The following is a 27043-nucleotide window of genomic DNA, read 5'->3' as shown; positions in this document are numbered from 1 at the left end:
AGATGTTCCACCAACTTGCGTGATTTAATTTTTTTTTCTTTTTTTTATACCATGTCTTTTTTCGTTTAAAAATATCAGAAGATTGTTTGTAATTGATATTTCTTGTTCGCAAAAAAATAAGCATACTTTAAAAGTAGACAAATTAACTTTGGACAATAATCTTCCCCCTTAACAGTAACGCATTTAAGAAGCCAAATGTGATCAGTAATAAACTTGCAAACTTCTGAGCAGGGCTTGACGATCTTTGCGAGTTATGGGGCTTGTCTAGGATGTTGTGGGGTTTGACAGTAGAAGCATAAGTACTAGAACGCTAGTGGCGCTGTAGGCATTTAAATTATTTTGCCAATGTTCCAACAAGCTTTAATTGGCCATAATTTATGCATCATGTTGTAGGGCATGTTAAATTCCATCACCAACATCGATTTGACACTTGTAGTACCGGTACTTTGGCTGCCAGGTCAAAGTAACCTAGATGTTAGTCACGCGAACAGGAACGATATTAGCAATCTTATACTTTTGAATCAACTGGTTTGACAGTGGGCTCTGTTAGACTTTTGCTGTAAGCGAATAAGCAGACTCAACCAAAGCAACCGTGTGCCACTCAATGCGCACTAGCCCAAGTCTTGGTGTTCAGTGGGACACTAAACGGACCTAGCGAAACAGGAGGTTTGCGCAGATCAGATAAAGAGGATCACGGTTGGAGGCTTGTAGCATGAAACTGAAAGTCGCTAGTTTTAGCAAATTGCGACAGGATCATCTACGATGAATTCCATCTCTGAAATTTCGACGAAGTGTCGCAAAATTTGCTGTACAGTACATGAACTGTGGAAAAACTGGCATCAAGCGGCTATTTTCAACCAAAGCTGTGGCCCCACCAAACAGGTTGGGAATCGGCTTCATAATGCTCGGCAAGATGCGCCAACGTGTGATTGGGTGGCGCAAGGATGTGCAAGGTGCGGATAAAAGGCCATTTCTTCAACTATAGCATCATCATCGTTGCGTAGCCTGAGGTACCCATAGTTTTTTTATCTCTTTTTTTTCTGGGGCTCACATGTAAAAGTGGGTAATCACTTTAAATAATTTAGTGATTACAAATAGTTTAGTGAATAATGAAACTTTCTAGCAAGTTTGATTAATTTTCAGCACCAAAGTGTTTGTTCTGTAGGAAAATGGCTGTTCCACATAGAAAAATCCAGATAGTAACACGGAAATTTATCAAGAAAGGTGGCAAAAGCTTGTCCAAAATAGCCGGTATTGGTAATCTGTCGTGATTGACATTTATCAATAGTTTATCAATAGTTTCATTTATTTGGACATTTTTTCTTGTATATAAAGTTCGAGATCGATTGGGCGTAATACTATGTTCGCACTAGGGCCTTGTAATGTGTTATTCAGCTATCTGGATGAGCTTTTTTTGCCGATAATTTGAATAACATGTTATTCAGGTCGTAGTGCAAACATGGTATAATTGTGAAAAAATAATATAAAATTTTGAACACTTTAAACATTGTTTCGAGCATTGTACGGACAATTTTTGCGTTGGGTATGCCAGGATTTCGAAAAGGGAGGTGCCAATTTGTTTAATGATCTTTTCAACCGTTGTTTCAGAAAATTTTACAAAAATGTGGTATTGAAATTACAGTCGCCTCTCCACATCTCCATCGAGATGAGGAAATATCGAATAATGGAACAACTACAACAATACAAATGATAAGAAAACTATTTTGAGCTTTTTAGTGGAATGACTTCACTTGTCATAAGACGAGTTTGTACAATCCCATTGAATTCCACCACTTAATTGTATCTTGACAGATACGTATTTCGACCTCAACAGTAAGACCATCTTCAGTGTCTCGTACTTGTCTCGACTTTCAAGTCGATTTCCAAGTCGAGTCAAGTACGAGACACTGAAGACGGCCTTACTGTTGAGGTCGAAATACGTATCTATTAGGATACAATTAAGTGGTGGAATTCAATGGGATTGTACAAACTCGTCTTATGACAAGTGAACAATACAAATGTTATCTCTTGTTTTAGATGCGTTTGTTATTGTCCAAAAATGGTCTAGTAGCCTAGAAATTTGAATATGTCGATATAAGGAAACCATCGACATGGGGAGAGATATATCGAAATGTAGAGAGTCGACTGTATTTCATATTCCAAATCTACTATAAAAACTCATGAATAGTAGTGCATTGGCATTGCCTATTTAATTTAAAGTTCGAAAAACTTTGAAACTGTAACAACAAATAGCAGTAAATGACTAATTTAGAACACAAGAGACTCTCAGGAAATCTCAGGCTCGGCTACCGCAACATAATAAACTAACAATCGGGAACACTTTTCTTTGTATGTATTTATTCGATCCTAATTGTGGCGTGGGCACATTGTTGTGTGATAAAGTTTTGTGTAAATTTGTAGTGTAATCTAGTTAATGAGAGCTGGTGGCCGACTTAGCAACTCCTGTCCAAGGTGCGCAGCCAGGAATTTCGCTGGAATAGCGATACGAGCGGCTTCACGCATGGCCATGGATTAGCCACCTTGGACGGTTGAGAGGCTTTTCCGAGAACCATCCATGGTTCTCGACAACGATACGACGGGCACAAGAAGGCAAGATGCGCAGCGAGCAAGGTGGAACGATCAGGTGGAAGATTATTTGCGGACCCTCAGTAAACTGCAAGGCTTTTATTTACTGCACAGGTCACTCCGGCCTTATTCTGAGCAATAATAATAATAAGTTGTTGTGAAATAAAGTGATAGGAAATTTGTATCAAATGATCACCATTCTCGACAGCATACAGCAGCAAAGCTCTTTATTGAACCAGATCAATCGGTTTGTACTCCGCCTCCTATAATTTCGATTTGCGATCAGTAGCAATTATAATATATATATATATATATATATATATATATATATATATATATATATATATATATATATATATATATATATATATACCTGTGATCAGAATAATAGCAGCGGAAGCCGTTTTTCATACAAAATGGTCAACTTTGACAAGCTGTAACTTTGTACCCCAATGACTGATTGAGCTGAAATTTTGGCAGTGAACTACAAATAAAGCTGTCCATTTAGAATCCGGAATAATAAAACCATCTGTATCTCGGTAACGGATTGACGTACAAATAAGGTTAATACATCAAAACAAAGGTAATTTACTGTACTTTAAGGAAACAATTATGATACAAATCATTTCTTTTTGTTTCTAGTGAAAATTCGCACCTTCTTCTTTATTCCTCTCATTGAAAGTTGCACACCTCCGAAGTCAACTTCCTTGTTCCACATTTTGGTCATCTGAGTCGCATTTGTTCCACATTTTGGTCATCTGAGTCGCATCCCGAGCTGTTTTTCCACTTTTCTTAAGCTTCCGTTTCATTACTGCCCAAAATGTCTCGATGGGCCGGAGCTGTGGGCAGATGCGTGGATTTATTTGTGGGCAGTTGCGTGGATATATTTTATCGATGAAATCTTCGTTATTATCGCCGTACCACTGGATGACTTCCCGGCTATAGTGGCAACTCGCCAAATCTGGCCAAAACTTCACGGGACCTTTATCTGCTTTATGGAAGGTAGACCGAGGTTTTTGAGACATTCCTTTTTGTACAGCTTTGAGTTCATAGTCTTATTCGTCACAAACACTTAGGTCTTTGCTCCGTAGCTGCATATCCCTTACCAAAATCATCTGTTTTTTTTGCAAGTTTGTCCAAAAAGCAAACTTAAACTTCGCAGGAAGTACTCCTCGTGCCGTCGCCATGTAGAATTTTTAGCTAGGAAGCTGTCCGAAATCCATTTTGACGTAGGTTCCATCGTCGATGAGCAGGATTATCAACGTGGGTTTGCAGATTTTTTTCTCTCCTTTCGGCTTCCATCTGGAATAATTTTTGACTCGCTGCACGAAACATCGTGAAATTTATACCACAGCAAGTGGGCGCCAAGGTAGACAAACCGCTGTAAAAGAATTCTTGCAGCGGTCACTTTCCGTGCCGCTGCAATACAATAAATGATTCCGGATTCTAAATGGACATAGCTTTAGTAGGGAAAAGCACCTGTCATGCGAACTGGGGTCGTGGGATCAAACCCCACCGAAGGGGCGGTTACCTTCCAATACCTTTTCCGAACTAAATCTATCACATGTTGTACATATGCATAATCAAGTTTCAGACATAGTAATACGCTGAAAGTTTGTTTGCTTGTAACCCGTTATTTATTATATTACATTTAGGGTGGTATGGTGCAAGATGGACACCTAATTTTAGGAAAATCTAGTTTTATAACCCGCTTTTTAGATTTTTGTTTTTGCCTTTCTCGTACAACGAAGTTGTACCGAAAGGCTATCATTTCACTCCGAAAACGAACTTCTTATAGAAGCATCGGAGACCCATAGTGTTATATACCAATCGACTCAGCTCGACGAACTGAGCACATGACTGCCTGTCCGTGTGTATGTATGTGTGTATGTGTGTGCACAAATGCTACGAAAAACATTAGACAACTTTTCACATAGGATTTTTAAATCGATTTTCTCGCAACAAGTTTTATTCGATAGGGGACAAAGCCAATTTGTAATTTTTTGATCGAATGAACAAATTTAAAAAATCTTCATTGTGATCTACTTGATCGAGGCAAAATGTTGAAGGCTCGGAACCCTCTATTTGATAGCCATGAAGGCATTTTTCCAAGAAGCTCAGTAGCTTCGCTGCAAGAAGCTTGGAAGCCTCCTTTGCAAAAGGCTCGGAAGCCTCCTTTGCAAAAGGCTCGGAAGCCTCCTTTGCGAAAGGCTCGGAAGCCTCCTTTGCAAAAGGCTCGGAAGCCTCCTTTGCAAAAGGCTCGAAAGTCGCCTTTGCAAAAGGCTCGGAAGCCTCCTTTGCAAAAGGCTCGGAAGCCTCATTTGCAAAAGGCTCGGAAGCCTCCTTTCAAGAGGCTCGGAAGCCACTGTAGGACAGGCTTGGAAGCCTCCTTCCAAGAGGCTCGGAAGTCTCCTTCCAAGAGGCTCGGAAGCCTCCTTCGAAGAGGCTCGGAAGCCTCCTTCGAAGAGGCTCGGAAGCCTCCTTCGAAGAGGCTCGGAAGCCTCCTTCGAAGAGGCTCGGGAGCCTCCTTCGAAGAGGCTCGGGAGCCTCCTTTCAAGAGGCTCGGAAGCCTCCTTTCAAGAGGCTCGGAAGCCTCCTTTCAAGAGGCTCGGAAGCCTCCTTTCAAGAGGCTCGGAAGCCTCCTTTCAAGAGGCTCGGAAGCCTCCTTCCAAGAGCCTCGGAAGCCTCCTTCCAAGAGGCTCAAGCCTCCTTCCAATAGGCTCAGAAGCCTCCTTCCAATAGGCCTCAGAAGCCTCCTTCCAAGAGGCTCAGAAGCCTCCTTCCAAGAGGCTCGGGAAGCCTCCTTCCAAGAGGCTCGGAAGCCTCCTTCCAAGAGGCCTCGGAAGCCTCCTTCCAAGAGGCTCAGAAGCCTCCTTCCAAGAGGCTCAGAAGCCTCCTTCCAAGAGGCTCAGAAGCCTCCTTCCAAGAGGCTCAGGCCTCCTTCCAAGAGGCTCAGAAGCCTCCTTCCAAGAGGCTCAGGCCTCCTTCCAAGAGGCTCAAGCCTCCTTCCAAGAGGCTCAGAAGCCTCCTTCCAAGAGGCTCAGGCCTCCTTCCAAGAGGCTCGGAAGCCTCCTTCCAAGAGGCTCAGAAGCCTCCTTCCAAGAGGCTCAGAAGCCTCCTTCCAAGAGGCTCAGAAGCCTCCTTCCAAGAGGCTCAGGCCTCCTTCCAAGAGGCTCAGAAGCCTCCTTCCAAGAGGGCTCAGGAAGCCTCCTTCCAAGAGGCCTCAAGCCTCCTTCCAAGAGGCTCAGAAGCCTCCTTCCAAGAGGCTCAGGCCTCCTTCCAAGAGGCTCAAGCCTCCTTCCAAGAGGCTCAGGCCTCCTTCCAAGAGGCTCAGAAGCCTCCTTCCAAGAGGCTCAGAGCCTCCTTCCAAGAGGCCTGGAAGCCTCCTTCCAAGAGGCTCAGAAGCCTCCTTCCAAGAGGCTCAGAAGCCTCCTTCCAAGAGGCTCAGAAGCCTCCTTCCAAGAGGCTCAGGCCTCCTTCCAAGAGGCTCAGAAGCCTCCTTCCAAGAGGCTCAGGCCTCCTTCCAAGAGGCTCAGAGCCTCCTTCCAAGAGGCTCAGAAGCCTCCTTCCAAGAGGCTCAGGCCTCCTTCCAAGAGGCTCAGGAAGCCTCCTTCCAAGAGGCTCAGGAAGCCTCCTTCCAAGAGGCTCAGAGCCTCCTTCCAAGAGGCTCAGAAGCCTCCTTCCAAGAGGCCTCAGGCCTCCTTCCAAGAGGCTCAGAAGCCTCCTTCCAAGAGGCTCAGAAGCCTCCTTCCAAGAGGCTCAGAAGCCTCCTTCCAAGAGGCTCAGAAGCCTCCTTCCAAGAGGCTCAGCCTCCTTCCAAGAGGCTCAGAAGCCTCCTTCCAAGAGGCTCAAGCCTCCTTCCAAGAGGCTCAGAAGCCTCCTTCCAAGAGGCTCAGAAGCCTCCTTCCAAGAGGCCTCAGGAAGCCTCCTTCCAAGAGGCTCAGAAGCCTCCTTCCAAGAGGCTCAAGCCTCCTTCCAAGAGGCTCAGAAGCCTCCTTCCAAGAGGCTCAGAAGCCTCCTTCCAAGAGGCTCAGAAGCCTCCTTCCAAGAGGCTCAGAAGCCTCCTTCCAAGAGGCTCAAGCCTCCTTCCAAGAGGCTCAGAAGCCTCCTTCCAAGAGGCTCAGAAGCCTCCTTCAAGAGGCTCAGAAGCCTCCTTCCAAGAGGCTCAGAGCCTCCTTCCAAGAGGCTCAGAAGCCTCCTTCCAAGAGGCTCAGAAGCCTCCTTCCAAGAGGCTCAGAGCCTCCTTCCAAGAGGCCTGGAAGCCTCCTTCCAAGAGGCTCAGAGCCTCCTTCCAAGAGGCTCAAGCCTCCTTCCAAGAGGCTCAGAAGCCTCCTTCCAAGAGGCCTCAGAAGCCTCCTTCCAAGAGGCTCAGGAAGCCTCCTTCCAAGAGGCTCAAGCCTCCTTCCAAGAGGCTCGGAAGCCTCCTTCCAAGAGGCTCAAGCCTCCTTCCAAGAGGCTCGGAAGCCTCCTTCCAAGAGGCTCAGAAGCCTCCTTCCAAGAGGCCTCAAGCCTCCTTCCAAGAGGCCTCAAGCCTCCTTCCAAGAGGCTCAGGCCTCCTTCCAAGAGGCTCAGGCCTCCTTCCAAGAGGCTCAGAAGCCTCCTTCCAAGAGGCTCAAGCCTCCTTCCAAGAGGCTCAGAAGCCTCCTTCCAAGAGGCTCAGAAGCCTCCTTCCAAGAGGCTCCGGAAGCCTCCTTCCAAGAGGCTCAGAGCCTCCTTCCAAGAGGCTCAGAAGCCTCCTTCCAAGAGGCTCAGGCCTCCTTCCAAGAGGCTCAGAAGCCTCCTTCCAAGAGGCTCAGAAGCCTCCTTCCAAGAGGCTCAGAAGCCTCCTTCCAAGAGGCTCAGAAGCCTCCTTCCAAGAGGCTCAGAAGCCTCCTTCCAAGAGGCTCAGGCCTCCTTCCAAGAGGCTCAGGAAGCCTCCTTCCAAGAGGCTCAGGAAGCCTCCTTCCAAGAGGCTCAGGCCTCCTTCCAAGAGGCTCAGAAGCCTCCTTCCAAGAGGCTCAGAAGCCTCCTTCCAAGAGGCTCAGAAGCCTCCTTCCAAGAGGCTCAGAAGCCTCCTTCCAAGAGGCTCAGAAGCCTCCTTCCAAGAGGCTCAGAAGCCTCCTTCCAAGAGGCTCAGGCCTCCTTCCAAGAGGCTCAGAAGCCTCCTTCCAAGAGGCTCAAGCCTCCTTCCAAGAGGCTCAGAAGCCTCCTTCCAAGAGGCTCAGGCCTCCTTCCAAGAGGCTCAGAAGCCTCCTTCCAAGAGGCTCAGAAGCCTCCTTCCAAGAGGCTCAGGCCTCCTTCCAAGAGGCTCGGAAGCCTCCTTCCAAGAGGCTCAGAAGCCTCCTTCCAAGAGGCTCAGAGCCTCCTTCCAAGAGGCTCGGAAGCCTCCTTCCAAGAGGCTCGGAAGCCTCCTTCCAAGAGGCTCGGAAGCCTCCTTCCAAGAGGCTCGGAAGCCTCCTTCCAAGAGGCTCGGAAGCCTCCTTTCAAGAGGCTCGGAAGACTCCTTTCAAGAGGCTCGGAAGCCTCCCGTCAAGAGGCTCGGAAGCCTCCCGTCAAGAGGCTCGGAAGCCTCCCGTCAAGAGGCTCGGAAGCCTCCCGTCAAGAGGCTCGGAAGCCTCCCGTCAAGAGGCTCGGAAGCCTCCTTCCAAGAGGCTCGGAAGCCTCCTTCCAAGAGGCTCGGAAGCCTCCTTCCAAGAGGCTCGGAAGCCTCCTTGCAAGAGGCTCGGAAGCCTCCTTGCAAGAGGCTCGGAAGCCTCCTTCCAAGAGGCTCGGAAGCCTCCTTCCAAGAGGCCGGAAGCCTCCTTTCAAGAGGCTCAAGCCTCCTTCCAAGAGGCTCGGAAGCCTCCTTCCAAGAGGCTCAGGCCTCCTTCCAAGAGGCTCGGAAGCCTCCTTCCAAGAGGCTCAGAAGCCTCCTTCCAAGAGGCTCAGAAGCCTCCTTCCAAGAGGCTCGGAAGCCTCCTTCCAAGAGGCTCGGAAGCCTCCTTCCAAGAGGCTCGGAAGCCTCCTTCCAAGAGGCTCGGAAGCCTCCTTCCAAGAGGCTCGGAAGCCTCCTTCCAAGAGGCTCGGAAGCCTCCTTCCAAGAGGCTCGGAAGCATCCTTCCAAGAGGCTCGGAAACCACCTTTCAAGAGGCTCGGAAGACTCCTTTCAAGAGGCTCGGAAGCCTCCCGTCAAGAGGCTCGGAAGCCTCCTTTCAAGACTTGAAAGCTTCCTATTAATAGACTCGGAATCCTACTTTTAGGAGCCACAAAGTCTTGTGGGACGCTTGACGAATAAGCAGCTCTCAAGAAAAAGGTTGAGAACCACTGTTCTAAAGCATCGATTAAACATCCATTTAATGACCCGTGATATATTCTGTAATACAAAATGATTTTTATTCGTTTTCTGGAGAATTATAATCCATAGCTCTTTTAGTGAATATCTTCATCTGTCATAAGACGAGTTTGTAATGCTCTGGAGTGCTCTAATTTGTGTATATAATTAGCAGCTTTTGAATAAAATATGAGAAAGGCAAAAATGTTATTTGTTCTATTTTTTTTGTGAAAAATTGATACGTTTGTTTGTTACCCTAAAAATAATTGCATCCGTGTACCATTTTAAAAGTCACTGTGAGTGATTCCCATAGTAATTATAAACATTATCTATTCATACTGAATCAATTCGTTTTCGTCTGAAAAGAAAATCTGTAATTTGTATAATGATCCACATTTTCTATTATATTATAATTTTCTATTCAATACAACGAATGCATAAATAATTTTGTTTAATTGATCAGTTCCTTGGATTTTATTCATCCGTATGGTCGAACACTTTTTAGTACAATAAATTCCCAAATCCGCAAAGTATCGAGCAAAGCGAGCTTCTCGCACATTTGAAAGTCCAAACTCTAAACAAACACCAAATATGTGAAAAACTAGCACCAGGACAAAATTCACAGAAATAATGCAGTAGAAAGAAGCACCAAAGTATAATTTAACCGCCGCCGCCATTGCCAGGTAAAAGTGTGACATTGAAAACGGTGTTGTCGCCAAGCAAAATTACTACTATAATGCCACATATCTCTAGTCGCTATTAATTAAATACTGCCATCAGCTATTGCAGTTATTAAAACAAATGCTTATTAAACAGTGATTAAGCTGGAATAAAAAAAAACTTTAGATATTTTAATGTAATCCAAATTATTATTTTTTTGATGAAACCGTTTATAAAAACAGCATGTTGGCACTTACATATCCTATTTATTTATCTTTGTTTCAGTCTGTTGTGTGTAAGGCATATAACAATGATGTCACCCGTATCGTCATCGCCATCAGGAAAAGTCGTATAGTAAACATTAGCATCATATGTTTAGGCCATAAACTTTACCGCAACGACGACGACGACAACGACGACGGTGTGTATATACAAGTCAGCCCAGCACACGCGATTATGGCACTTTATCGAAAAGCTTGCTCAACACTCAATGTAAGGAAAGCAGTTGACAGTGAGTCATTTGAAATGGTCGCGCCAGGCAATTAGTGCGTATAAAATCGAAGAATTAGCCTCCTACTGTTTCTTAGGAAATAAATTCTATTTTTGTCAGTTTTTTTTTTTTGGTCTTTATTAAAGTCATTTTTTATATGACAATAAGTTCATCACTAATTTTTGTCAGTAGTACAATTAATAAATGTACATAGATGCAGAAAATAAATCCATGACTGATGATCTCTAACAACATTTTCATTATGACTATAATGACTGATAATGTTAGATAGATAAATAAATCTTCCAGGTGCCCATTCACATTTCTCCCACAACATTCTTCATAACCGAGACCCATAATTAATCCACTGCGATGACTACATCGGCAGCCGCAACAAAAAAAGCGCGAAAAGTGCGCAAATTCTCAACCACCTACCTGGATGCTGCCGCCGGAGGTGTGTGACGCCGGTAGGATTTGTACAACGTTGGCCGACGAGGTGAGGTTTTCGCCGGTGCTGGCCCCACTGGGGTTACCGAGCCGGGACGCTGAACTGCTACCACTGTGTTGCTGTTGTTGTTGCTGCTGCTGCTGCTGTTGGTGATCTGGCGGTCCGCCACCCGGGATCGCCGTCAGCGGGTCCATCGAGGAGGATCCATTCTCCTCGACCATGTTGTCCATGGTCTCCTGCTTCAGCTGCCAAAGCCCGCCGCCTCCTCCTCGCGAATTGCCCGCCAGTTTTGCCAGTGTTGGGGTGATGGTGGTCGTTGTTCGGTCAGCGTGGCCGAAGGGGGAGTCGGCGATGGCGGGCGAGCGAGGGAAAGGCCGTCTGGATCGGAACCGCTGGAGTGTCCCGATCGTTGAACTGGTTTGCCAAACCAGGAGTTCCGTTGAAAAAAAGGCCTACACCTTGGAAGGCCTACCGTTAATTCACTCACTCAGCCCAGTGTGGGTGGTGCCGACCCTGGACGCAAGGATCCTGTCCGATGGTCCACTATTCGATGCTCGTATCTGTTTTGGGGAGGGAGAAAAAGCATACGAAAATAGGATGGTTATCGGAACAAGCCATCATTCCCGTCTTATTCTAGTGGTCGCCCAAGTCGAGATCTTATTGGATGTAAATAATGTTATCAGGCAAAGGTGGTGTTATATGGACGTGATAAGAAAGTAGATTTTTTCAACTGATTGATAACAGCGAGTCTGGCGCACGAAATATGTTTGGGATTGCAGTTTTTCGCGCCGGTGCTAGGGTTAATCGTTCATTTCAAATTGTTGATAGGGATATTGATGGCTACTGGAATGTTTTACAATCGATATATCGGTATATAAATGGTATATCGAAGTTTGGTATCTCAATTAGAGGCTGATTACTAATTACGTAAGAAATTTCGTTGTGATTTCCAACCCCCTCTCCACATCATAAGATTTCATACTTTTTATACATATTAGTGCTGTCCAATGAGAGCTTGAAGTAGCTCGAAGTTTCTCCCTGTCCTGCTCATGCTCATTTGTTGACGAAAAAGAACGAGCAGGACGGGAACAACTTCGAGCTACTTCGAGCTGCTCATTGGACAGCACTATTACTTACTAAACTATCCATAAGGTATCTCCTACATTTGTTTCTGATAAAATATAGCAATTATTAGGAATATTATCACGCATTTACCCATCCCGGCTGGATTAGGCTAAAACCAAGACGACATTGCAAAATTGGAATCAACTTTTAAAAGCTGTAGGCTTATTTGTACATAGATTTAAAACATGTGAATGATGTTGTTGACTTATTAAAACCTAATTGAAGCAGTTTCATATCCCAGGCAAAATATTGTAAGTTTAAAAACAGTATTCTGAGGCATGTCCAAAATAGGTTCATTTTTCATTGAACCGAACATATTTTCGACATATCTTCTTTTTAAGTTCTAGATCTCTTAAACTTTTGCCTTTTTGCTACCAGAGGTGAGCCAGCCAAGGGCTGAAAGACAATAATAATAATAAATTTTTGTTTTTACCAACCATTTGTTTCTCTGGTATCAAACCATTCATAAATTACTGTTCATACCGCATTTATTTTAAAAATTACCGTTCATTGATGTAAGCCCTAGAAAAATATCTATTAAACCAACATGTAACTGTTTTTATTATTTCCATACGAAAATAGTTAAGGAAGCTCCATGACAAGAAGCAATCTTTGCTAGAGCTCTCCGTCCGTGCTGCTTGTGAATGCAACACAGTTCCGCGTTCTACGTACTACGAGTGGTACTGAAATTGATATTGGTTTCAATACCCTTAGCTAATAGATATTGTTCTTAGCTTTTGAGTGTTTATAAAAATGTATTGCTTAACAAGAACTTGAAGGATAAAAACGTTGAAAATGCTGGAGATCATTAATTTAATTTTATAGTGACATAACTTTGCAAGCAATACAAAACTATTCGAGTGGTCCAAAATATGTTCAATAGGTGGTCCAAAATAAAAACAAGTGGTCCAAAATTAAATCTAACAAATCTTCAGAATTTATGATAGTATGGTTCTTTCGGTGGGATATACAACATTCTTAACTACAAATCCTACCTAGCATTCACCACTTTTTAGTTGTATAAGAAATTGATCAAGCATTATTACAAAATCTAACTTTTATACGAAAAAATGTTCGGCCATCTCCTAAAGTGGTCCAAATTACCTCCCTTACCCTATTTGGTGTTCTTTTTTGAGTGATTGTGCTGATAACAATTAAAAAATATTGTGGACAAGCGACCAGTAACACGCTATTTTTCTTTCAAATATTTAAATGAACTTGTCCAATCAATTGTCGTAATTCAACCACATTAAATCCAGATTTAAGCTGCCATCAAATTATATGCTTTTGTAAATTTAAAAAAATATTGGTGTACAATTAGATTATTTAGCATACTAGGAATACTAGCGTCCTGAAATAATTCCAGGAGAAATCTAGAAAGTTCTTGATGCTATATCAAACATAATTTCAGAAACAATACAAGGAAGAATTCCATATTTAGTTCCACATGCCAACAACAGGCATTCCAGAGAATACCTGAATAAAATTCTGAACATAATTTGCCCGGACGATGCAGATGAAATTACGGAAGAATTATTTGAACGACGAGATCGGCTACCCCTAATTCAAGAATAATCAAGTGGAACGCTCTTTTCCAGAAAACCAGAGATCCAACTCAATATTAATCGACAGTCCTCCTGGAGTTAGTGATTACAGAAATTCCTCCCGAAATATTTCAAATTATTCCTTCAAAAATTCCTCATTTATTTTATTCATCAGTTTTATCGAAAATTCATCCTGGAATTCTTCCAGGATTTGCTCCAAAAGTTCTTCCAAGTTTTCATTATTAAGTTCGCCTAGGAATTTCTTCAGGAACTCTTCTAGGAATTCCTCCATTATCTTCAGGATTTCCCCAGGAAACTCTACAAGAGTTTTCCCATTTACCGGAGAAATGTTATTCCCAGAAATCTACTGAAGGTTTCATCAGGAGTTTGTTTGTTTAAAAAGTTATTTTTCTACTACCACCCTATTTCTTGTATCTATCACAAACAATAAAGCAGTGGTTCGTATGCCTCCGCCATTACGGCAGGACGACAAAGTAGTCAATTGTGTTTTTTTTTTTCAAATTAAATCAAATCACTAGATCCAGTGGCCTCTTCCCGGAATTCCTTCAGAAGTTTCTCCGGGAATATCGTTAGAAGTTTTTCAAGGATCAATCATTTTCTTTAGAGGTTCTCCTTCGAACTTTTTCATTCATTGAAAATGATTTTTTTTCGCTGTAAAATAGGCTTATGAGTTTAAGATAACCTATAAACTACGGAATATATGGATCTCCAAAAAGTTGTCCCAAATCTTCGTTGTTCTGTGAAACTTTGCAATTCTAAGTAAGTTTATATATTCTATAAAACTTTGAGAACTTTGGTAGACTTTCGAGCCTCTTGAAAGGAGGCTTCCGAGACTTTTGAAAGGAGGCTTCCGAGACATTTGAAAGGAGGCTGCCGAGCCTTTTGAAAGAAGGCTTCTTGTAAAAAAGCTTCCGAGCATCTTGAAAGAAGGCTTCCGAGCCTCTTGAAAGTAGGGCTACCGAGGCTCCTGAAAGGAGTCTTCCAAGCAGGCATATCAATATCATCTGAGCACAGGATATTATCTTTGCTTATGCAAAGATATTATCCCTAATCAAAGAGCACTCTGGAAAGATATTATCATTTGAGCATTCAATGATGATCCAGATAGCCAGCATGTTTCGGGGTTTGTTCACGTTGCGAGGGCGTTGCTACAACAAAAACAGTGAAAAAAATGTTTCTCCATGGCGAACATTGCACTTTGTTTACTGAGCAGATAGATAACTAAGATCGATATCCCTGGATATCATCAGTATCTTTGCTCAGAAGATCGAATGATGGGATAAAATGTAATGCCTGCTTCCAAGCCTCATGAAGGGGCTTTCGAGCCTCATGAGAGGAGGGTCAGAGCCTCTTGAAATGAGCGTTTCGAGCCACTTGAAAGGAGGCTGCCGAGCCTTTTGGAAAGAGGCTTCTAAAACTATTGAAAGGAGGCTTCTGAAACTATTGAAAGGAGGTTTTTGAAACTATTAAAAGGAGGCTTCGGAACCTCTTGAAAGGAGGTTTCAGGGCCTGTTGAAAGAAGGCTTCCGAGCCTTTTGAATGAAGGCTTCTTGTAAAAAAGCTTCCGAGCATCTTGAAAGGAGGCTTCCGAGCCTCTTGTAAGGAGGCTTCCGAGCCTCTTGAAAGGAGGCTTCCGAGCCTCTTGTAAGGAGGCTTCCGAGCCTCTTGAAAGGAGGCTTCCGAGCCTCTTGAAAGGAGGCTTCCGAGCCTCTTGAAAGGAGGCTTCCGAGCCTCTTGAAAGGAGGCTTCCGAGCCTCTTGAAAGGAGGCTTCCGAGCCTCTTGAAAGGAGGCTTCCGAGCCTCTTGAAAGGAGGCTTCCGAGCCTCTTGAAAGGAGGCTTCCGAGCCTCTTGAAAGGAGGCTTCCGAGCCTCTTGAAAGGAGGCTTCCGAGCCTCTTGAAAGGAGGTTTTCGAGCCTTTTGAAAGGAGGCATCCGAGCCCTTCGAAAGGAGATTTCCGATTCTCTTGAAAAAAGGCTTCGGAGCCTTCCAAAAGAAAGCTTACGAGCTGCTTGGAAGATGAGAGAGAGAAGTTAGCTAGCTGACAGATCATTTATTTACTATGTCTTCTTCTTCGAAAAAAAAAAGCATTCATGCCTCTCAAATGGAGGCTTCCGAAGCTTTAGATTTTAGATTTAAGTCACTCGACGTTTTTATACTTTTGATCTTTTGACCCACAGTTCCTCATACACTGTGTTGGTTGTTGTGGGCAGGACTCAATAGGTTCTGAAGCGTTTTTGGATGAATTTCTGGAGAAGGGGGGATGCCTTTAGAAATTTATAAAAGACTTCCTGCAGAGTCTTCCGGGGATTTTCTCAAATAATTTCCACAGGCATTGCGAGGGCGATTCTTGGAGGAATTGTGATGAAGTTCTAGAATTAATTTTCAAAAGAATTCATGAAGATATTTTTGGGGAAATAGTCTGATGATTTTACAGAAGAGCTTTTCTAGAAATTTCTGGGGGATCTCCTGAAGTTTTTGTTTCCTAAGCGATTTTCTGGGAAAGCTCTCGCTAAGTCATGTCGTGTCCTAAGTAACATTTTTTTCATGCATCAAATTGAGTACTGCAATCAAAAGCTTTCATATTGGTCTGTTCATTGCAATATTCAAATTACAGTTTACAGTTCTTTGAGGAATTTCCAGAAGAATTCCAGATACATGGGGGGATGTGGATTTAGAGGAATTGAATTGAGTTTCGGAAGGAATTCAGATGGAATTTCTGAAGAGTAACTCGAGATAACTTCTGTGAAGTTCGCAAAGTAAGTTTATGGAGATTTCTCGGGAACTTCCGCCGGAATTTCTGGAGGAACTTCTGCAGGAATTCCTGTAGCAACTTCCGCGGGAATTCCTGAAGGAACTTCCAGAGGAATTTGTTGAGAAATGCTGGATGAATTCTTGGAGAAGCTTCCGGATACATTTCTGGAGGAACTTCCGGGGGAATTTCTCCAGGAACTTCGGGGGGAATTCCTTCAGGAACTTCCGGGAAAAATCCTCGAGGAACTTCTGGTGGATTTGCTGGAGCAACTTCCGGGGGATTCTTGGAAGTTCTCTGGAGAAACTTCTAGAGGAACTTCCGGAAAAATTCCTAAAATAGTTTCTAATGCATGAAATTTGTTCACGATTTTTCACGCCGCCACCGGTAAATTTTCAATCGACGCACAGTTCTATTGGAAACCACATGCTTTCACCAGTATGTTATCAAGAGCACGAGCTGAGAGAATAATAAAGTGTATTAAAATTAAATGATGGATCTACTATTTGTTTACTTATCCTAAGCAATTGATATTAATTTCAGAACTATACAAACATTATAACATCAGGTATGGGCTTTTGGAAGGAATAGAAAAAAATAGGAATAGAAAAAATATGTGGTGAATTATAAATTCACTTAACTGCCCGCTATCGATCGCACACATATGTGTGTTCCAGCAACAATGGTGAACGGCATGCCAGGACGATGATCAATTTGGGAAACTAGAGTGAAATGCTGATCGCTGTGTATTCGCCCATAAAGAGCCGATGAGCCATTGACAAATGCACACAAGGATTGAGGATTATTTATGTTGAAAAGATTTTCATGGCGCTATTTGTTTTGTTGAGTTACTTCACCAATCTCTAGTTCTAACAATTGCCATCGAATTTTGAGTAAGAGATAAAAGTTCAGGTGAAAATTGGATGAAAAGGGCATGGGATTAATCCCACGTCTCCCTGCGTATGAACAGAAACCACATGATGATCAAACCGATCCGATCAGTTTTGTTATCAAAAGCGAAAAATAAAAAAATGGATCCACTGCTTGAATCTAATATCCTTCGGCCCCGTAATCAAGACGTGGCTATACCTCAAAACGAGTAGTTTGCATTTTATTTTCAAATTTCTTATGCAACGTCCAAGTCGGAGATGACAGAAACAGTTACTTTCGATAAAACAGGTTAATCGATTTGTCGATGTTTGCAGTGCAATTGGCATGGTGATAATTAGTTTTTCGTGTGCAATATTTACATACTCTTTCTTCACTGGTTTCACATTCCCCAAGTTTAGTTTTCACTTTCACAGTTTTTAACTATGAGATTTCTAAGCCAAATCATCATTATAGCAGCTCATGACGTTTTCCGGTGGGCTATTTTCTGACAAGTGACCAACACCGACGTCAGGAAGAAAACTCCCACTTATCCCACTCCCTACATACCGTGCCCATAGACGGAATGCGCCAGGATTTACGGTTTTTTATACGAGAGAAGAGGTAACCAGATTTTTTTTTTGTCAAAAATACAGCCAACGACGCCAAGCGGTATTGAACCCAGGCTGGCGTGAAAAATTCTGTATTAGCATTAGCAAAACTTTTGTATATGCGACCATGTTCCCATATTGCTTGCGACCCACCAGCACCAGGTATCAAATCCATTGATTTTGTGAAATTGAATAAAAATGAGTTCGCGTTAGATTGGACAAATTATAATAAATTGCTTTATATCCCATCATTGTATTTGTCAAAAATCCGCCAATTTTTTGGATTGGATGTGGATTGGATTTGGATAGAATTTGAATTGAATTTGGATTGGATTTGAAATTTATTCAGATTGAATTTGAATTGGATTTCGATTTGATGAGGATTGGATTTGAATTAGATTTGGATTGGATTTGAATTAGATTTCGATTGGATTTTAAATAGATTTGGATTTGATTAAGATCGGATTCGAATTGGATTAGGATTGGTTTTGGATTGGGTTAGTCATCCAATCATTAGTTAGATCCTAATTCAAAATATGGAATAGATTTGAGGGACAAAATAGTAACAAAATTATAAATTAGGATTTGTCTTTCGCGACCCACCACTGAACAGTCCACGACCCCCCTGGGGGTCGCGACCCACAGTTTAGGAACCTCTGTCTTAGATGGTAGCAATGCACTCTTCAATAGTCCAGATCTGTCCTGGCCACGTCATTGTGAATGCAGAGGGAGGGGAAGGTTAGTTGGACACCTACTTAAGAAAGATGCAGAGAACTCTATGACCTGTCATAGGTACCCCGGGAGGTTTTTGGAACTGTTAGTGTTCAGGGCTATAACAGTAAGAATCGTTTTGATAGAACGTGAAACACAGAAAGAACTAAAATAGAAATACAAAGTAGGAAAGTGAAGAGCCTGGAATTGAACCCACGACCTCCTGCTTATAAAGCAGAAGCGGTTGCCACTAAACCACCGAGCTCGTCAGGCTGGTGCGAAAAATTCTTTATGATGATGTATTTTGAAAAAAAAATAATTCAGATCCAGATCATCAATTGCCATTGAAATAATTATTGAGTTCTACTTATCTATATACGTTAAATGTGTTTTGGTAGCCGGTTTAAAAAATTTCTGAGTGCCGTATCAAGCGACAAAAGAAGACAATGCTTTCTTTGAATAAACGCATCTGCCCATCTTCCTCTGAACTCGTCTGCTCGGTAGGTATAATGCGGAGTGATGATATAATGCGCTCGTTAGAAGAACACCTAGGGCTTCTTGTAACGAACGCTTTTGCTTAATACAAAGCAAAGTGTGGAAATAATTCCATTTTTAAATTCTCGTATTTGTCCGGTATAAGGCTAAGGGAGGAGATAATATGTTTTTTTAAATGGAAAATTTCACCCAATATAAGACATAAAGAAGAACTAGCAACAAGTTGCACTTCGGAAAATGTAACTGTAGTCGATCGAATTAATCGTTTTGTCATTTTCAACCAATCAGCAACAGGTCTGTTTATGGCAGAAAATTGGAAAGATTTTGTTTCTCAAGGCATGCTGCAAGAAGGCAAATAGTGAGCTGCATTTTTAGTTGACGTGCTCTTGATTTTGCAAAGTGAATCGCCGTCCTAGACCCAGATGCCAGATTTTAAAACGATATATTGAACAATTATTGTATTGAACTCTAACAATTTAATATTAGGTCAATACAGCACCTGTACTTTCTTCACGTAGTGTTTCATCTTAAAATAATTGTACACAATCACTAGTTTTTCATTCACTAATTCAGTCAGTTTGAGATGCAATTTACACTAGCGTTGATCTTATACGGAGTAGCCATCATTGTCATGTAAAGCCAGACTGAACCAAACTAACACTTTCTGGAAGACGAGATTCAATTTCGACATTTTTTCCATTCTTTTCTTCCGTAGGTTTTTTCTTAAAGTTAACCAGCTGAAAGCCTTATTGCGAGAAAATATGTAGTGGTCAATCCGATTCGAAAATTATATTTCACTCTCGCAATTTTCCGGCTCCGGCTAAGATCCCTTTCCTAAATCCCCACGCCACATGCTGGGTGTGACTCCCTTCAATGACAGCAACAACCTTGTTACACATCACTGGAACCGGCACTCGAGCTTTTTCAAATAACAACACCTCCTTATTATCAGCCTTCTGCCACTATCATTGATGTGACGATATTCATCACTCGTTCATCACAATACATCGCATTCATTTGCACACTGACTGTGTTTTGTTACGAAATGTAAAAACACAGTGACTGTTCTTCTTCCCTGATAAATTGCACTCCATCTTAACACCTCTTATCAATTCCCGAAAAAATACTGCACCCCTTCTGACCACGGAGACATTTTTACGACACAAACTCCCCATTTCTGTGTGGCCCCTGCCTGCTATTGGACCGAAAACAGTGCACGAAGGAAGATATCCTTACGGTGGGCGGGCGCGCAGGCAGGCTGTGCTGTGGTATGGGTTGGCTATTCGCATCGGTTGTCCCTGGTAACTCAGTCAACAGTCTTCCACTTTGTTACGGAACGTCGACCTTGGTTTCGCTCGCCTCATTACAAAACAAGTGCCCCGGTCGTAGTAACCCAACCGTCATCCTTCAACCCTTCCCTCGTTCGCATCCAGGTGCAAGGACTTGTGTGTGCTTTTCTAGAGGGAAAATCAAAACACACTTTACTTAACAGTGGCATGCTTTGTGTGAGCCAGGGAGGCCGCCTGCTGCCTGTAGGTGATGATTATTCACATGTGATGAAGTGTGGAGCCATACATACAGTAGCCATGGCAAGGACCCCGCTCCACATGCAATCGGCATTGGGGCGGTGTAATTTTCCACTGGCTCCCGAAAATTTAGGGGAGAGCGTAGCTGGAACCAGTGAGAGAAAGAGAGAAAACCCGAATGTTGCGGGCGAATGCGGGGTGGGATGGGTAAATAACCTTGAAATAATCCAGGAATTAAGGTGTTGGCGCTGGCAGCACCAGCAGCAGTAGCTTCGTTTGCGGCTGTAACCGGGCAGTATAAGAAAAGTGCAGGCGGATGAGAAAGGAAATCGACAACGACGACGGTTCGACCGAGTAGATATGCGATGTGGCTATGTGTAGATAGTGCTGCTTGACTCGGTTTACGCTAGTCGGAGGAGGGCGAGAAGAGCTTGTTTTCATGCGATCATCGATATAATGGGTATGATTCACCCGAATAACAACCAGTTTCAGCCTTTTGCGGTTTTGTGACGAACCCGCGCAGGAGAGCTGCGGATAGCGTACGGAAAAGAAACTCAATACAGATTTCCATGGAGATGAAAGACAGGGGCCTTTTGACCCGGTCGTAGAAGACGGAATATGTTTTTTTGATATGATAAAAAAGACAACGTTCGTCGAATGTATATTACAAATATACAATTTAATAATGGTATGGGACATTCTTCCAGTAGCGTTCCACTTTTAATATTCCTGGGACCTGCTCTGTAATATAATGTGACATTCCGCGCGATGTAGCAATTCTCCGAAAGACATTTCGAGGAGTGCACCATTTCACCGAAAGCCTTTCAGCGGAATGCCATTTGGCGAAATTCAGATAGAATAATTATATATAATACCTATATATCGTTGATATATATCTTGCGGTGTAAGATCTACCAAACAGAGCCCTAGCTTAATCCATTTTTCTAGCTAGGGCAATAAGTTGTGGTAATTAAGGATTCATCGTATTTAGTCCCCGCTACCAATAGCAGTCTCAGAAATAAAACATAATTAATGTTACCTTGCAGACAGTTGAAAGACTCGAATTCCTCTTGTTTGAGGCTAGACTGTATGCAGCGGAAACAACTTTTCAAGCAATTAGTTAAAAAACCTCGGTACCCGGTCCTAGGCTGAACTGACTGCTGGAAAAATCGAGTTAGGGGTTTAAATACGTACTAACTCTTCATGAACTGGTGAAAATGGTAGTGAGAGGAACACACGGAAGTTCTTATTACTGAACAAATTCTCTTGCTTGAAATGGTCTTGTAGACAGAGCTAAATCCCGGATTTTCATTGTTTACTGGTGATATTCTAGAAGCAAGACAAGGATGTGGCTAGGGCTCCGATGCATGGCCAAAAACAGTATCACTGTTCTGTTTTTTCAAGAAAGGATTGATTTCCTATTGATAAGGGGCGCGCCTTCAATGGGATTGCTCTATGTGAAGGGTCTAAATAGCGGGACCTTGTCATGGTGCTCTTGAGGAAACAAAACAACAACTGTATCGAAACCGATACTGCATTGCTTATCAAAAGTAATGAAGTAATTCGACATGCACTTTAACACTAAGGATACGGGTAACGCTACAATAGATCTAATAACAGGTCGCAGTGGCACACCCGAACAGGAAAAAAAAAAATATATCGTTGAAATAATAATTGAATTCTACATAATTACATATGGTGCAAATGTTTTGTAATCCGGTCTAATTTTCTTGGATTGTGGTTTAAAGCAATAAACTAAGAGATTGTATAACATTTCGGCGAAAAACATTTCGCGGAATTCATTTTCGCGGGTGAACAATTCGCGGAATCACATTTGGCGGCATGTAACTTTTTGCGGTACGTCATTTGACGGATTGTACCTTTCCGCTGAATGACTTTTGGCGGAATGTACTTTTTCATGGAATATTAATAACAATAGCTTAGTGTTCATTCAGCACTTCTACAATTATTACCTGCGAGGTTTCTCAGTCAAGTAATCTTTTTTTTTTTCATTCGTTTTGCACACGAAATTAACACATTGAAACTTTTATGCCAAAAAAAGTCGGGAAAATTTCTAATCGATGAATTTCCTAGAGCGAGCCAGCAGTTTAACCCAGCCACCTTCAGCATAGTCTTGCTTGGCAGCCACCCATCTTCCCGCATGTTTGAAGATGGCCTCCCAGAATATGTAGAAGTAGTTTTTCGAAAATTATTATAGTTCGCCAAATGTTGAACGGCTAATTTCTTCGCCTATTGTTGAACGCACGTGCATTTCTTATGGGAGTTCAATAATAGGCGACAAAATTAGCCGTTCAACATTTGGCGGTTTGCCCTATCTATATATTTTTTATTCCTTTCTTTATTTGGTAGGTACTCTGTGTTTCTTAACCGCTACTGTGCCGAGATCTACTGTGGTATTCTGCTGCCAGAATCACCACAGAATCTATTTTTAGATTTTCCATTATTCAATGTTGTTGTTGCTGGTCCATCTTACCGTAAGTCCATTGTGTCCTTTTGTCCGTGTCATGAATCCAATGATCGTTGCATTGTTCGGTTGCCATTTATCCGGGTACGTTGGAGGAATGCCTCCGAGAAGAACAAGTTGTCAGTCGTCATCAGGCAGTCGTAACGGTAAGGGCGTCCCCCAATACGCCACCGTATAAGCTGCGCATCGGCGACTGACGAGGGTTTGGTGGAGGGGCTGGGAATCGAACCCATGACCATTCGCTTATAAGGCGAACGTGTAGCCAACTACGCTACGGGACCCCCTTTTGCAATTAATTTTTGACAAGTCTGCAAGTTTAGGATTAAACCAAATTAATCATATAAAAAACAATCAAAATTGCTATTTGGACCTCTTGCTGACAAATATCTATGAAGATTTCTGTGTAACAGAATCTATCAATCCATTGTGGAAAAATGAAGCGTTCCACACTGCAATCGAATACTCGTTATTCATTCATGAAGAACAAAGACCCAACGATTGTGAGTATGAGGATGTCTTTGAATACAATTTAGCGAACTATGAAAATATTCGAGGTAGGTTAAGTAGTGTAAACTGGCAAATAGTTTTAAGAAATGAAGAAAATGTCGAAGCATCTGTTAACACTTTTTACAGATTATTATCTGACATAATCTCGCAAGAAACTCCACTAAAACGAAAACGACGTCATAACAATAATAAAGACCCAATTTGGTATAACCGGCAAATCAAGAATTTAAGAAATCGCAAGCAAAAAGCACACAAAATTTACAGAAGTCATAACAGTAATGAAAATTTAGTATATTACTTGGGCGTATGCGATCAATTGAATTACGCTATCAGTAACGCATTGGAAGATTACAATTCAAAAACTGAGAGCGAAATAAAGTCCTGTCCAAAGAACTTCTTTAATTACGTAAAAACAAAACTGAAATCTAACAACTTTCCATCAATTATGCATCTAGACGAAAACGCGGGGGATAGCTCGGAAAAGAACTGTAATCTTTTTGCAGATTTTTTCCAGGAAACCTATTCTACATTTTCTGAAAATGATCGTGACCGCGACTATTTTGCATTTTTTCCAGAGTTTTCAAATGATATTGGAGTGAATCAACTTCATGTCCATGACATTTTGCAGGCCCTACGTAATTTAGATGCTTCGAAAGGTCCTGGTCCTGATGGAATCCCTCCTATATTTATGAAAACCCTAGCAGTGGAACTAACCACTCCATTATATTGGCTATTTAATATGTCACTAGAATCAGGAAAATTCCCAAATATATGGAAAAACTCATTTTTGATACCCATTTTCAAATCTGGAAAAAAATCAGACATACGTAATTATCGTGGAATAGCCATTATCTCTTGCATTCCAAAACTTTTGAGGCCTTAGTAAACGAAAAATTATTCAAACAAGTAAAAAACCGAATAACAGACGCACAGCATGGCTTCTGTAAAGGGCGTTCAAGTTCAACTAATCTTCTTGAATTTGTTGACTATACCCTGAATGCAATGGATAAAGGAAACCATGTAGAAGCTCTTTATACTGACTTCAGTAAAGCATTTGATCGCATAGATATACCCATGCTTCTATTCAAATTGAAAAAACTGGAATTGAGCCGGGACTACTCAAATGGCTTGAATCCTACTTAACTGATCGCCAATTGATTATAAAATTTAACAACAATAGATCAAAACCCATTCAAGCCACTTCCGGTGTCCCCAGGGCTCTCATTTGGGGCCTCTATTATACATAATATATGTAAACGACATTTCCTTCATTCTTGACAAACTTAAAGTGTTAATCTATGCAGATGACATGAAGCTCTTTTTGGAGATAGGAAAAAAATGACCTCAACATATTCCAGAACGAAATATGCACATTCTACGAATGGTGTAATAAAAGCCTATTGCAACTGAATGTAAAAAAATGTAACCTTATATCATTCAGCAGAAAAGAACAGCATCAAATCTCTCAATTACATTAGGAAACCAGGTTGTAGAGAAATGCGATAGAGTTAGGGATTTAGGAATTATCTTAGACTCAAACTAACATTCATCGACCATTACAACACCATTATTCATAAAGCAAATAATATGATGGGTTTTATAAAACGTTTCTGCTATAACTTTCATGACCCATACACAATTAAAACATTATATATTGCTTATGTAAGGTCGATACTGGAATATTGCAGCATTGTATGGTCTCCATTTTCAATAGCACACGAAGAAAGATTAGAATCAGTACAAAAACAATTCCTATTATTTGCTCTTCGTAAATTAGGTTGGACAACATTCCCACTTCCATCATATGAGGCCTGCAAGCTTATAAACATTCAATCTTTGAAAGAGCGTCGTGAAACTGCAATGGTTTCATTTATTAACGATATAGTTTCGCAGCGTATTGATTCAACAAACATTTTATCGAAATTAAATTTCTACATACCATCTCGACAACTGCGTCATCGACATACATTTTTAATTAATCACTGCCGTACAAATTATGCAAAATTCGGACCTCTCAATCAGATGATGGCTATCTATAATCAACACTGCGAAACTATTGACTTTACAATGTCTCGGCAGAACCTAAAAAAATATTTTGTCACAATTCGAAACCTACACATCTAAATTTACATTAAATCGCAAAATTAAGCACTACTTAACCAAACTATTTTTATTTTTATACACTATAATACCGTATTTATAGCATTAAGAAAATAAAGAAAAACATGTATATTGTATATGTACTAGTCTACGTCGGTTGACGAAATAAATAAATAAATTATATTTATTTATTTATAAATTACCAGACTAAGGCCGGAGTGGCCTGTGCTGCACATAAAAGTCTTCTCCATTCAGGTCCATGGCTGCACTTCGCCAACCACGCAGCCTGCGGAGGGTGATCCACCTTGCCCGCTGTGCACCTCGCCTTCTTGTTCCCGTCGGATCGTTGTCGAGAACCATTTTCACCGGATTACTGTCCGACATTCTGGCTACGTGCCCGGCCCCCCGCAGTCTTCCGATTTTCGCGGTGTGAACGATGGATGGTTCTCCCAACAGCTGATGCAACTCGTGGTTCATTCGCCTCCTCCACGTACCGTCCGCCAACTGCACCCCATCATAGATGGTACGCAACACTTCCCTTTCGAAAACTCCCAGTGCGCTTTGGTCCTCCACGAACATCGTCTAGGTTTCGTGTCCGTAGAGAACTACCGGTCTAATAAGCGTTTTGTAGATTGTCAGTTTAGAACGGCGGCGAGCTCTATTCGATCGGAGCGTCTTGCGGAGTCCAAAGTACGTACAATTTCCAGTCACTATGCGTCTCCGAATTTCTCTGCCGGTATCGTTATTGGCGGTCACCAGTGAGCCCAAGTACACGAATTCTTCAACCACCTCGATTTCGTCACCACCGATAGAAACTCGTGGTGGGTGGCTTACATTGACCTCTCTTGAGCCTCTTCCTATCATGTACTTCGTCTTCGACGTGTTGATGACTAGTCCAATCCGTTTAGCTTCGCTTTTCAGTCTGATGTAGGCTTCCTCCATCCTCTCAAAGTTACGTGCCATGATATCAATGTCGTCGGCGAAACTAAATAACTAAACGGACTTCGTGAAAATCGTACCACTCGTGTCAATCCCTGCCCTTCGTATTACTCCCTCCAAAGCGATGATGAACAGCAAACACGAAAGACCATCACCTTGCCGTAACCCTCTACGCGTTTCGAAGGGACTCGAGAATGCCCCTGAAACTCGAACTACGCACATCACCCGATCCATCGTCGCCTTGATCAACCGTATCTGTTTATCCGGAAATCCGTTTTCGTGCATTAGCTGCCATAGCTGGTCTCGATCGATTGTATCATATGCGGCTTTGAAGTCGATAAATAGATGATGTGTGGGCACGTTGTATTCGCGGCATTTCTGCAATACCTGACGTATGGCGAACACCTGGTCTGTGGTAGAGCGTTCACCCATAAATCCCATCTGGTACTGCCCCACGAACTCTCTTGCAATTGGTGTTAGTCGGCGGCATAAAATTTGGGAGAGTACCTTGTAGGCGGCGTTCAGCAATGTAATTGCGCGGTAGTTGCTACAATCCAGCTTATCGCACTTTTTGTAGATGGGACACACGACACGTTCCATCCACTCCTTCGGTAGAACCTCATCCTCCCAAACCTTGATAATGACCCAGTGCAGCGCTCTAGCCAGTTCCTCACCACCGTGTTTAAACAGCTCTCATGGTAGTTGGTCAACTCCAGGGGCTTTGTTGTTTTTCAGCCGGCCGATCTCCTGCTGGATTTCCTGGAGATTCAGGGCCGGAAGTCGCATGTCCTGCGCGCGTGATCCTAGGTTCATTACCATACCGCCACCGTTGTCTGCCATATCGCCATTCAGGTGCTCTTCGTAGTGCTGCCGCCACCTTTGGATCACC

General features: G+C 42.5%; 1 protein-coding gene across 10 annotated transcripts in view; it reads right to left on the bottom strand.

The window, feature by feature from the left end:
* LOC134207886 (cyclic AMP response element-binding protein B) overlaps positions 1-27043 on the bottom strand; it is a 79146-nt gene that overhangs the window by 29683 nt on the left and 22420 nt on the right. For all 10 annotated transcript variants that reach the window (XM_062683890.1, XM_062683888.1, XM_062683891.1 and 7 more), the window contains exon 2: positions 10461-11033. In XM_062683890.1, the coding sequence (XP_062539874.1) occupies positions 10461-10703 (243 nt within the window). In that variant the 5' untranslated portion in view covers positions 10704-11033. The remainder of the gene's footprint in view (positions 1-10460; positions 11034-27043) is intronic.

The sequence above is a fragment of the Armigeres subalbatus genome, chromosome 1, assembly GCF_024139115.2.
Source record: "Armigeres subalbatus isolate Guangzhou_Male chromosome 1, GZ_Asu_2, whole genome shotgun sequence".
NCBI classification, from domain to species: domain Eukaryota; kingdom Metazoa; phylum Arthropoda; class Insecta; order Diptera; family Culicidae; genus Armigeres; species Armigeres subalbatus.
The sequence above is the reverse complement of the archived record's forward strand: the minus strand, read 5'-3'. Positions and strand labels throughout refer to the sequence as shown.